Raw genomic sequence first — 12640 nt, forward strand, 5'->3', positions numbered from 1 at the left:
TCTTTATTTTTCCATATGTACATATTTGGGAAATATAAGATTAAGAAAGTAGGGATACATGCAGCATATCTTTTAGCTCCCAGACTAGGATTCTGTGCTTAGATCCCACTATTTTTATCATAGGCAAAAAGAACTTCATAGCTTACAGGCAAAAATACTGCTTGGTAGACCTAGCCCATCCTGAAGAAACCCATCTCTACAATGAATGGGAAACACACTCAAAATCCGGGACACTCTGAATAGTGGGACAGAAGCTACGTTGCAGGAGGTGGTGCTGTGCTCCCGCCCTCACAGGGGATGGCTCTCCTCTGGGTCCCTCTCCCTGCCTGGCCCCTCCATAGCCTGCCTGTATCTTCATGACTCAATTCAAGCCCCAAACCCAAGCCCCTCTCCTTCATTCTCAGGAAACCATTTTACCTCCTATTCTACTATGCAAATTGTGTCCCTAAGCCTCCTCGGCTTCCCAGGCAACCTATCAACATGTATAGATCAGTGTCTATTCTCATCTCCCTCGGTCCAGTCCCAGAGAACAATGTGTTCTTTCCTCCTTTTCGAGGTGTCACTCCCTTACCTGTGCTTCAATTCCAAGTCTTCCGATCTCGTTTCTTACTAAAGAAAAAGGATATAATTGTGAATGAGACATAAGCCCTGCCCTCTAGTAGTTGACATTCAGTAAAAGCCGACTGATATGTCTGTGGGAACTCTGAGATGGTAAGAACTACAGCAGGGGGAGAACAGCGCTGAGGGAGTCTTGAAGGGTTATGGAAAGATTCTGGTGGAGATGGCACCAAAGTCAAAACCTAGAGAACAAAATAGAAAGTATATGTGTTGGGGGCAGGGAGGGGATCGGACTAGATGCTATTCATAACTGAGCGACCCCAAAGGAGTCCAGTTGTGGACATGCTGAGAACAAGAGAAGACACACCGACATCATCATCAGTTGAAGGGAGGGACCTGGGTGGTTGAGTCTAGGCTGGCATATTGAGTTTGGGGTTTTTCAGCACATAGGCAAATAAGATTGCCTGGAGAATTATGTGTGAAAAGATAGCTGAGGGTAAATCACTGCAAGAATAGACAGAACTGAGACCAAAGGAGATTTAGGATTCACCTTGTCAATAAAGGTAAGAAGAGAGTCGGGAATGTGGCAATACGGCAGCAGATGCATGGGAGTGTCTCCAGGAGCGGTGGTGAACAGCGGTAAACTAAAGACTTAACTTAGAGCTTTGTTCCCGCATTTTCTCCCCACCCTCCTGTATTACCGAGTTCACCTTGGCTTCTCCCCGCACCGTGAGCACGGTCAATTTCCCAGTTAAAAACAAAACCTGCACTCCACTGTAACAGCTGCCTCTTCTCAGCCCCTTTCTCATCAGACGTTTCACAACAGCCCACACTTGCTGTTTCCATTTCCTCATCTCCCCATTCCCACCTCGAGCTGCTCCAGTGCCACCACCTGCTCCAAGGAGGCCTCCCTCCACCAAGTCTACAGCACAGTTTTCCCGGCCTTCTCAGTGGGCTGCTCAGCTCCTGATACCATGGATGACTCCTTCCTTGAAACAGCACTTCCTCTGGCTTCTGAGGTGCTCTCCTGGTTCTCCGTATTCTCTCTCTTCTTCGTTTCCTTCTCAGGCAGAACAGCACAGCAGCTAAGGGCTTCAGTTCTGGAGCCAGACTCTCCGATTCCTCCTGACCACCTGGCAGCAGGAACTCAGCCTTTCTGGGCCTGCTTCCTCAATGAAATTGAGGATAGTAATAGTGCTCATCCCTGGTGTGGCTGAGGATTAAAGCGAGTCCATGTACCGTGCAGTAAGCACTTATTACACATTAGTCACTGCTGTTATTACCTGCCCATAAATATGGTGGCCCCTAAGGCGTGGACTTGGGTTTCCTTTTCTTGCTAATCTGTATGTTCTCCCTTGGTCCTCACATTCCCTTGTTTAAAATACCTACCAATATACTGATGGCTACCAAATTGGGATCCAGGCAAGACTTTCTCCTGAACTTGAGAATCAGCTCCCAGCTGGCCATCTCCACTGGTGTATCCCACCAGGGCACAATACACCAGGGCTTGGCTGTGACTCCTGACCCCACTACCTCCCCACCCCAAGCCTGGCCGGCTGCAGCCCAGTGACCCAGCCAGTCACCTAAGCTCTTACCAGTGCTAGCTGTGACTCTTCCCTCCCTTTCTTCTCCCACACATAATCACCCAGCCTTGCAAATTTTACCTCCTAAATATTTCTCACATGTCTCTTTCTTCTGATCCCCATCATCTCTTATCAGCATCATTGCCAGAAGAGCTTCACACCTGGTCTCCTGCACCCAGTCTCAGCCCATTCAAATCCATCTTTCAAATGCCTTTGGGTGGTCATTCTCACATAAATTTCTTCTTGTCACCCACCATCCCTCCGCTCCTTAATATCTTTCAGTGGTTCCTGGTTGCTTGGAATCAAAACCCAGTTCTTGGCCCAGCATACAAGCAAGGCCCTCTGGAGTCAGGCTACTGGCTCCCTAGCCAGCCTCGTTTCTATTTTAGACTCTAGAACACAGATGTGTAGAAAAGGAGCATATGCCACTCAGACCCTCATGACTGTTCCTGAAAACTTGGTTTCTGCTGTCCCTTGCCTGATCTAACTCTCTAAAATTCCACATTTTTTTTTTTTTTTTTGAGACGGAGTTTCACTCTTGTTGCCCAGGCTAGAGTGCAGTGGCGTGATCTCGGCTCACTGCAATCTCCACATCCTGGATTCAAGGGATTCTCCTGCCTCAGCCTCCCAAGTTGATTACAGGCATGCGCCACCATGCCTGGCTAATTTTGTATTTTTCATAGAGATGGGGTTTCTCCATGTTGGTCAGGCTGGTCTCGAACTCCCGACCCCAGGTGATTCACCCACCTCAGCCTCCCAAAGTGCTGGGATTACGGGCGTGAGCCACCACACCCGGCCTCTAAAATTCCACGCCTTACCCAGCAAATTCCTATCATTTCTTTAAGATTTACCTCCTCCAAGAAACCTGACCTCCTAAGTCATACCTACTGTGTTGAGGGCCATTTTTTAAACGTTGCAGGAGTGTTCCGTACAAATATTTATCATCTGAGTCATTACAAGTCGAGACTTCATCTCAAAAAAAAAAAAAGGAAAATGTAGGCCAGGTGCGGTGGCTCACGCCTGTAATCCCAGCACTTTGGAAGGCCGAGACGGGTGGAGCACCTGGGGTCGGGAGCTCGAGACAAGCTTGACCAACATGAAGAAACCCTGTCTCTACTTAAAATACAAAATTAGTCGGGTGTGGTGGCGGGCGCCTGTAATCCCAGCTACTCAGGAAGCTGAGGCAGGAGAACTACTTGAACCAGGAGGCAGAGGTTGTGGTGAGCAAGACTGTGCCCTTGCACTCCAGCCTAAGCAACAAAAGTGAAACTCCGTCTCAAAAAAAAGAAGGAAATGAAATATTAACTGAAACCTTATACCCATAGAACAGCAGCTCCGTACTTCCCCTCTCCCCAGCCCCTAGCAACCACCATTCTACTCTCTGCTTCTATGAGTTTAACTATTCTATGCAGTATTTGTCTTTCTTTCACTTAGCATAATGTCTTCAAGGTTCATCCATTATCCTGATTCATCAATTCTGTCACGTAGAACAGGATTTCCTTGTTTTTATGGCTAACATTTCACTGTACACACACACGGCAGGATTTCCTTATTTTTACTGGTAGTATTTCATTGTACACACACACACACACACACACACACACACACACCCCACATTTTCCTTTTTTATTTCTGACCCACCACATGGCTAGATCCAGACGTCCGATATTATCAGGGCTCTCTCTCCATCTCAACTCCCCTCGGCTTCATTGTACACAAAGGATCTCTGCATGTAGTAGGCAAAAAGCTGCAGGGAGCCCGAAACGCAGCTGGGCTGGCTTAGCTGTACCTGTTCATATGGGAATCTCAAGGATGCACATGGGGTATGGGGACACTGTGAATGAGACCCACCTGGAGTAATGTACAGGGGAGAAGGGGTGAAGGTGCCCCCAAATTAATTAGTCAAGTATCTGGGAGCTAATGCTCAGTAGACAGAAGCTATAGCTATCACAATCCAATGCCAGTGCTCTCAGTTTTTGCTTTTTAAATACCTGCTACACTTTCACATTGGCATTACAAGTAACGTTTATTTCAAAGTAGTTCAGTCATCCAACTATAAAAACACTTGGACTAATTTAACCAGACTGTATGGGATATCACATATGAAATGTCTTTTTGAAGTCACGGCCATTAAGGGGAAAAATAATGAGCTATCTTTATATAGCATCCAGGGAGAGGAATCAGAACAAGGTAAGTCACCTGAGATAGCTCCCTGTGCTTTCATTTTCCATCCCCCAGCTGGACAAACAAGTACAGGAGCACACTGAAACTGTTGCATCACTTTGCAGAAGCACCAAAAGGGATCTCCAAAGACTCTAACTCCTTACATTCCTTATTTTAAAGTTGGAGTCTAAAACATGACCAACCAGTAACTATCCATTCTACCTCTGCTGGTTCTCAACCCATGGAACATTCTTTCTTTATATCTTAGCTCCTGAAGAGCCAAGGACAACATGTAACACATTGACAAAGACATATCCAAGAAAAACTATTTCATGAGCACCTACTATGTGACAGGCATTCTTCTGGATGCTAAAGATACAGCAGTGAACACATTTCCCACAAGAACTTACCAACTCCACCTCTACTAAGTTATAGCTGCTGGTTATTGAATATAGCCATGATTATGAGCTGTTTTTTCCACTGTACTTCACTATTACTTTTTACTGACTTCAATTTACTTAAACATTGTTCAACATAATGTTTCCATTACGTCCTAGGAATTTGTCAGTAACTCTGTCCTATTTCCCATGAAGTAGCATTCTTAAGGATGGTCCTTTTTCATATGTGGGGTTTTTTTTTAAAGACAGAGTTTTGCTCTTGTTGCCCAGGCTGGAGTGCAGTGGCACAATTGAGCTCACCTCAACTTCCGCCTCCTAGGTTCAAGCCATTCTCCTCCCTCAGCCTCCCAAGTAGCTGAGATTACAGGCATGTGCCACCATGCCCAGCTAATTTTGTATTTTTAGTAGAGACGAGGTTTCACTATATTAGTCAGGCTGGTCTCAAACTCCTGACCTCAGGTGATCCACCCACCTCAGCTTCCCAAAGTGTTAGGATTACAGGCATGAGCCACAATGCCTGGCCTCATATGTGGCTTTCACTAGTAATTCAGTGATTAACCCCATCGTGTTTCCCAGTGGGATACACAATTCATTTTGAATGGCTAATTTTCTACAACTAAATAAAGTGGAGATAGAAAACAATTTTTTGTTTTTTAAAAATTTTATATAGAGACAAGGTCTCGCTATGTTGCCCAGGCTGGTATCAAACTCCTGAGCTCAAGCAAACCTCTTGCATTATTGGCCTCCCAAAGTGCTGGAATTACAGGTATGAGCCATCTCACTGGTCTGGCTTTTTTTCCTTGAGATAGGGTCTCATTCTGTTCCTCAGGGTGTTGTACAATGGTGTAAACACAGCTCACTGCAGCCTCAATCTTCTGAGCTCAAAGGATTCTCCTGCCTCAGCCTTCTGAATAGCTGAGACCACAGGTATGCACCACCATGCCCAGCCAATTTTTAAAAATTTTTTATAGAAACAGGGTCTTATTTTGTTGCCCAGACTGATCTTGAACTCCTGGGCTGAAGCAATCCTCCTGCCTCAGCCTCCCAAAGTGCTGGGATTACAGGTGTGAGCCACCAAGCCCAGCCTGGGAACAACTATTGATTAAAACTCTTTAAATCACAACTCTATAACTGTAGTTTTTATTTTGAGAAATATGGTTGAGCATGGTAGCTCAAGTCTGTAATCCGAGCACTTTGGAAGGCCAAGGCAGGCGAACTGCATGAGTTCAGGAGTTCGAGACCAACCTGAGCAACATGGCCCATCTCTACTAAAAATACCAAAATGCTGGGTGTGTTGGCGTGCACCTATAATCCAGCTACTTGGGAAGCTGAAGTGGGAGATCACTTGAGCACAGAAGGTGGAGGTTGCAGCGAGCAGAGATTGTGCCACTGCACTCCAGTGAGGGCAAATGAGTGAGACTCTGTCTCAAAAAAAAAAAAAAGAGAGAGAAATAAAGTCCATTCAGATCCACAAATTACAATTTGACCCATAAGGACAACCACTATGTAGCTATAAAAATTCAAAGCATAGCCTGTTATTTCTTTTGCTATTTTTGTTAATACTTAAATTATCTGCCATTTGTAAGATGTATATATAGGTTTAGATGTCTGGGGGAATATAAATATTTCTGAATTTTTGCCACAGCTTAGTAAAATTTACAAACCAATGCTCATCATCACTCGGGTAAGTTAGAAAACCAAGATTGTTATTTTCTGCTTTCATAGGATGGTTCTTCATTATCTGTATTTGTCTAATTCCTTTGTTCATTTAACACAGTTACTTTGCCCTGAAAGTAAATGTCATAAAATATTACCCTTAATATTTACTTCCAGTTACTTTATAAATGTCTAGTATTGGGCCAGGCGTGGTGGCTCACCTGAGGTCAGGAGTTGGAGACCAGCCTGACCAACATGGTGAAATCCTGTCTCTACTTAAAAAATACAAAAATTAGCAGGGCATGGTGGCAGGCGCCTATAATCCCAGCTACTTGGGAGGCTGAGACAGGAGAATTGCTTGAACCTGTGAGGTAGAGGTTACTGTGAGCTGAGATTGTGCCATTGCACTCTAGTCTGGGAGACAGAGCAAGACACTGTCTCAAAAAAAAAAAAAAAAAAAGTCTAGTATTTTCCAATAGCAAGACTCACAATTTTGTCTCTCACATTAAATTAAGTATACACATGGGATGCGCTCACATATTTACTCAGAACCTGCCACTCCATCCATCACCAGAGGACCAGGAAAAGACAAGAAAGTGTGTAGTACTGCTGATTACTAGTTTTTACTGAAGCCCAGGCTTAACTTAATTAAAACTGTAATTTAGAAATACCTCAGTAGTTGAGGGGAGAGGGAATGTGTAGTTAAACAAAAGATAAAGCAAGCTTCAATGTCTAAATAAAATGACACAATATATGTTTAACAACAAAAAAAACTTTATTGAATTACAAATTTTAAAATGGATCACTTAATTTAAAAGTGAGATTATTTTATTCTGAAACTCATTCTTTCAAAAATGTACTTTAGTTTTGAAATGATAAAACAAAATCTTCAACTAAGAACTGACAACATAGAAGTGGGTTGGTACTGGTGGCACAATTCTTAACATGGACATTTAAAAATGCTGCTTTCTGTATTACAACAAAATAAGAAACTGGAAAAAGGGAGCAAAGGAGAGTGCAAAGCATGTACGGAGGTCTTTCTACGGTTGTCTGACAGAATGATTCAGCATAAAATGTGGACTTTGCAACTGTGGCCTTTAAAGTGTGCTAGAGCAAGTTCCATAGTACCCTAAGGAACCTATGTGAAAACAATGTTTGTCTTACTCCAAACAGAAAAAATGGTGCACACTTTAACAAAAAGAAAAACTTAATTGTAAGATCTGTACTATAAAGCTACTTGCGATAGCCCATATATTCAGTTTGTTCAACAATCTCACTCATTGACAGAAAAAGTCAGCAAATAAGACTTAAGACAAAAATATTTTCTATCAGTCTCCACATGAAAAGACCACAGATTTAATGATTTACACAAACCTTAAGATTAATCCTTGGTCAGTATAGATTTCCGAATGAAAATCTAATCATGAACTGTTTACAACAGCTACACTATACTAAGATGCTAAACATATTCTTTCCAGTATGTCTTCCTACAAGGGGAAAAAAATAGTGGGAAATTTTCATCTTTACCTGTGAGGCTGTGAGGGGATTTATGAAAAGCCTTCTAAACTACAACAGTATTCTTCTGCAAAACTAAAACACATTATAAAGTCAAACAGGTAAATTAACTGCAAAACCAAACTGATGTCAACAAAGCCTTGTTCCCAAAAGTAAAATCTATTAAGAACAAGTAATATACATGTACAAGAAGTTACAAGAAATGATGAGGGTTAGTTACAAATGTAAAATAATATCTAATATTCAAAGCTTGCGAACATAATAATTAAAATCAAATTCATAAGCTAGCTCAAATATTACATACACTTTAGATAAGCTGGTCAAGTATTATTTGAATACACACCATATTTGGTAAACCTAAAATTATATTAACTTTTCTCCTCCTTTAATATTTGTAGCTACATGCCAATATGGAAGAAAATGTACTTTCATTTATGTATTAATAACAGAATTTTTACTGTGTATGTTTCACACTGTAAAAAAAGAAAAGTTAAGGTATATTTTCCTTTAAGAAAGAAAAAACATTGGCTGGATGGGGTGGCTCATGCCTATAATCCCAACACTTTGGGAGGCCAAGGCAGGTGGATCACCTGAGGTCAAGAGTTCGAGACCAGTGTGACCAACATGGAGAAACCCCATTTCTACTAAAAATACAAAAATTAGCTGGGCTTGGTGGCACATGCCTGTAATCCCAGCTACTCAGGAGACTGAGGCAGGAGAATCGCTTGAACCTGGGAGGCAGAGGTTGCAGTGAGCCAAGATCGTGCCATTGCACTCCAGCCTGGGCAATAGGGCAAGACTTTATCTTAAAAAAAAAAAAAAAAGAAAGAAAAGAAAAGAAAAAGAAAAAATATTGCCAGAAGTTTAACTGATAAAAGTTTAATATCAAGTTACTTATAAACATGGAAAAAATGTTTTGAAACAGATACCATACAATTATTACATAGTTTCCTTACAAATCTGAAACTAAGAAGGCATTTAAGGAAGAAATGTTAGGTCAAAACCAAAGTCTAACCCAAGGGATGTATGTTACTTTAAAAATCTGATTTGCAGGAAAACTAGTTGCTTGGCCTAGTTTAAAGCTAATTACAAAATCTGTTTTCTTAATGGTCCAGGCATTTTGCCAATTCTTCCAACTCAACAGAACTGTCAAAAAAGAAAAAACATTTTGTGAGACCTTTAAATACCAATAATGTACATTACGCATTTAATACAGCATACATCTGATATTGCTTTTAAAATAGATGCATTTTTTAAAAACATGTGGTATTTTTTCACACATGAAAATCACCTATCTTAAGTGTCTAACTTTCCCCACTTAGAACTACTAGGAACATGTAACTAAAGAACTTATATAAAACAATTTTAGCATTTTTATTAAATACCTCTTTATAATGTTTTAAAGGTAAAAAAAAATAACCATTCCAAATTTGAATTGTTAAAATATGCCACACCCTAGGCATCAGCTTTCTATCCTAAACTGAGCTTTCTTAAATTCAATTAAGTACTATGTCAAAACTTGTGTCACAAACCGAATGTATTCAAAACAAACTGCACTGCACATCTCATCACCAAAACAAAAATGATCCATCATGCAAAACAAATCCAAGAGAATAGGCCAAATTTGCTCAACAGGATTGAAAAAGAAGATGAATGTCCTCCTAGACCAAGGACAGCTTCTGCAACCTCAGAAGAGGAGGAAATACTGTTTCAAGCCATGAAGACACTTTCAATAGCAGTAAATCTTTCCAGCTCAGAACTAATTCTTTTTACGTAATAAAATGGGTACTGGGCCGGGCACAGTGGCTCAAGCCTGTAATCCTAGCACTTTGGGAGGCCGAGGTAGGCAGATCACTTGAGGTGAGGAGTTCGAGACCAGCCTGGCCAACATGGCGAAACCCTGTCTCTATCAAAAATACAAAAATTAGCTGGGTGTGGTGGCATGTGCCTGCAATCCCAGCTACTTGGCAGGCTGAGGAAGAATTGCTAGAACCTGGGAGGCAAAGGCAGCAGTGAGCGGAGATAGCGCCACTGTACTCCAGCCTGGGCAACAGAGTGAGACTCTAATTCAAAAAAAAGAAAAAAAAAAAAAAAGAATGAATAAAATAGGTACTGGCCCCAATCCCTTAAAGTGGAGTTGTTGAAGAAGCCAAATAGATATCCTCAATATGGTTTGGGACTCTGGCCCAAATGGCTTCTAGTTCACTTCATAGCTTCTAGTTAACTTCTGATTTTCAGAAAATGCTCTAAGCTAAGGGAATACTTCAAAAAGCATTAAACTGAAAAGTCTATGTAAGTATAAATGAAAAACAAAAGAATTTTGTACACACTTCAGAAAAACTAATAAAAATAGCCAGCATTTTTAGAACACCAACAATTATCAGGCACACTAAATATATTATCTCTACTCTTCACAATTGGAAATGAAAGGTACTATTCACATTTAATATGTAAGAACAATATAGCTCAGTAATGGGAAGTGGCAAGGGAGTTCAAAATCAGTCTGTATGATTCCAAAGACTACATTCCTACCATGTAAGCCTCTGAACCTCACCATCCTTATCATTCACATCTACAATAATAATTAAAATGTTTTTAATACTGATGTGTACTTCTGCTTCCAAATTTAAATTTTACTCTTTTGGTTCACAGAATCACTCAATAATGAATCATTTAAATAATATAAACTTGCCTGTGTGGGACTAATTTCAAGAGCACACAGGCAATATGAAGGCTTTAGTGAAAAGCCTACCAAACCACATCAGTGCTCATCTGTAATTTCTAAAATAAACACTAAAATCATTGGGTTTGATTTCAGTAAGTGGAAAAATTTTTCTTCCAAAATCAAAATCTATTAAAACTGGTAATTAAACACGCACAGATTTTCTGGAAGTAAAAGAGTCATAACAACGTAATGAATATAGGATATATAGTACAGTGATATAATAATTGAACAGTTAAGATTCACTCCCTCTTTCCTGTACCAAAACAAATAAAGATAGTAAAGTCAAGTTAATAGCCTTTATTTCTAGTAGGATACAAAATAGTATATTCCATTACAAGTAGGGACTACAAGAGTACTGGATAGTGTGAGCATATCTGTATATATTTAGATATCTAGATGGACCTAGGAAAAGACCAGAAAAAATCATTCTATTATAAGTGAGTATAATATGAATCCGACAGGGTACATACCTTCCATCGATTTCCACATTCATTACAGACAACAAATGTTGTCATTGGTTCATCAGCACTACGGGTTTGCACCTGCAGGAAAATTAAATTAAATATACTTTTTCCAGTACTGTAAAAAAACCCCACCCAAATAAGAATGTTATACATAAAGATACAGAATATTTAATAAATATGATGGTGCCACAATAAAATGAATAAAAGTCTGAAACAAGTTCAAATAAGCTAAATAATGTCAACAGAGCACATTTCCAAACATCACTTTCCTAAGTCCTTCTTTGTCTTTCCTGTTTAATATATCCCAGATAAGTGGGGAAATCTTCTAAAGTCATACCTTATACTTCTTACAAACAGCTAATAAATATTTTTAAAATTCATCAATAAGTTATTTGGATTTCAAAAACAATTTCATCAGTAAGAAGCACAGAAATGAATAAATTTAAACATATGTCAATTTTCTCTTACAAAATAACAAGACGTAAAAAAACATAACTGCCACAACCTTTCTAAAAGTTAGGCAGCATTCTTTGTAACCTAGAAACTTGGTATCTAAACTATTTCTAGGATGGTAATTAAAAACGCAAAAATACAAAGAATGTTTGAAGCGTATAATTTTGTAACAGCACAACACTAAAAACAAATATCCAACAGGGAAATAACATAAAGTAAGAGTATATCCACCTGATGAAATACTACACAGCCAGAAAAATGCTTACAAAGGTTTTCTTGTTTGTCTGCTGTTGGTTTTAAACAATTAAGAGGGAGAGAACTCCAGATGTATTTGGTTCCTTCAAGCATTTGCTCAGCAAGATTAAAAGTTAAAAATGGCACCAAACAAAAAACACTCCGTGACTAACAGTTAGGCAGGCTGCAAAGGACCTGAGACTTTGAGAAATGCCAGGAAAGAATCAAAAAGCCAAAACTGGCCAGGCATGGTGGCTCACATCTGTAATCCCAGCATTTTGGGAGGCCATGGTGGATGGATCACTTGAGGTTGGGGGTTCAAGACCATCCTAGCCAACATGTTGAAACCCCCATCTCTACTAAAAAAAATAAGAAAAATTAGCCAGGCCCTGGGGGCACCTGTAATCCCAGCTACTCGGGATGCCGAGGCAGGAGAATCACTTGAACCCAGGAGGCAGAGGTTGTGGTGAGCCGAGATCACACCACCGCACATCAGCCTGGGCAACAGAGGGAGACTCTGTCTCAAAAAAAAGAAAAGACCAAAACAGAGCAGTTTCAAGCAAGAACAAAACAAAAAGTCAAATAACTAGATGTTACTTCTTTTTGAATTGAAAACATCTCCTAAAATATACAGAAATAGTAGGAGAGAGATTTACTGGGAACAAAGCTACCTTTCAAAAATATGAATAAAATCGTATTCTGAACATAAATAAAGTTTTTATTCATAGATGTTCTTAATTGTGGATGACTGACAAATCTGTATTGTATATTCCTACAGATTAGTCATAATTAAATCAAATTACCCAAATTGTAGGGTTTATAAAATGTTTATGTTTTATGAAGTTCAATTTTAACTAGTGGAAAGTTACTCTAGCTTTTTTTTTTTTTTTT

At 40.0% G+C, this 12640-nt stretch overlaps 1 protein-coding gene across 1 annotated transcript in view; it reads right to left on the reverse strand.

Moving 5' to 3' along the window:
- Positions 1-8688: 8688 nt before the first annotated feature.
- The window catches only part of TCEA1 (transcription elongation factor A1), a 52119-nt gene continuing 48167 nt past the window's right edge, over positions 8689-12640 (reverse strand). Inside the window, 3 exon segments of the mRNA XM_017531787.2 lie at positions 8689-9019; positions 11069-11174; positions 11325-11338. Coding sequence (XP_017387276.1) covers positions 9011-9019; positions 11069-11174; positions 11325-11338 — 129 coding nt within the window. The 3' untranslated portion in view covers positions 8689-9010.

This window comes from Cebus imitator, unplaced genomic scaffold (genome assembly GCF_001604975.1).
Source record: "Cebus imitator isolate Cc_AM_T3 unplaced genomic scaffold, Cebus_imitator-1.0 Scaffold73, whole genome shotgun sequence".
Taxonomy (NCBI): Eukaryota; Metazoa; Chordata; class Mammalia; order Primates; family Cebidae; genus Cebus; species Cebus imitator.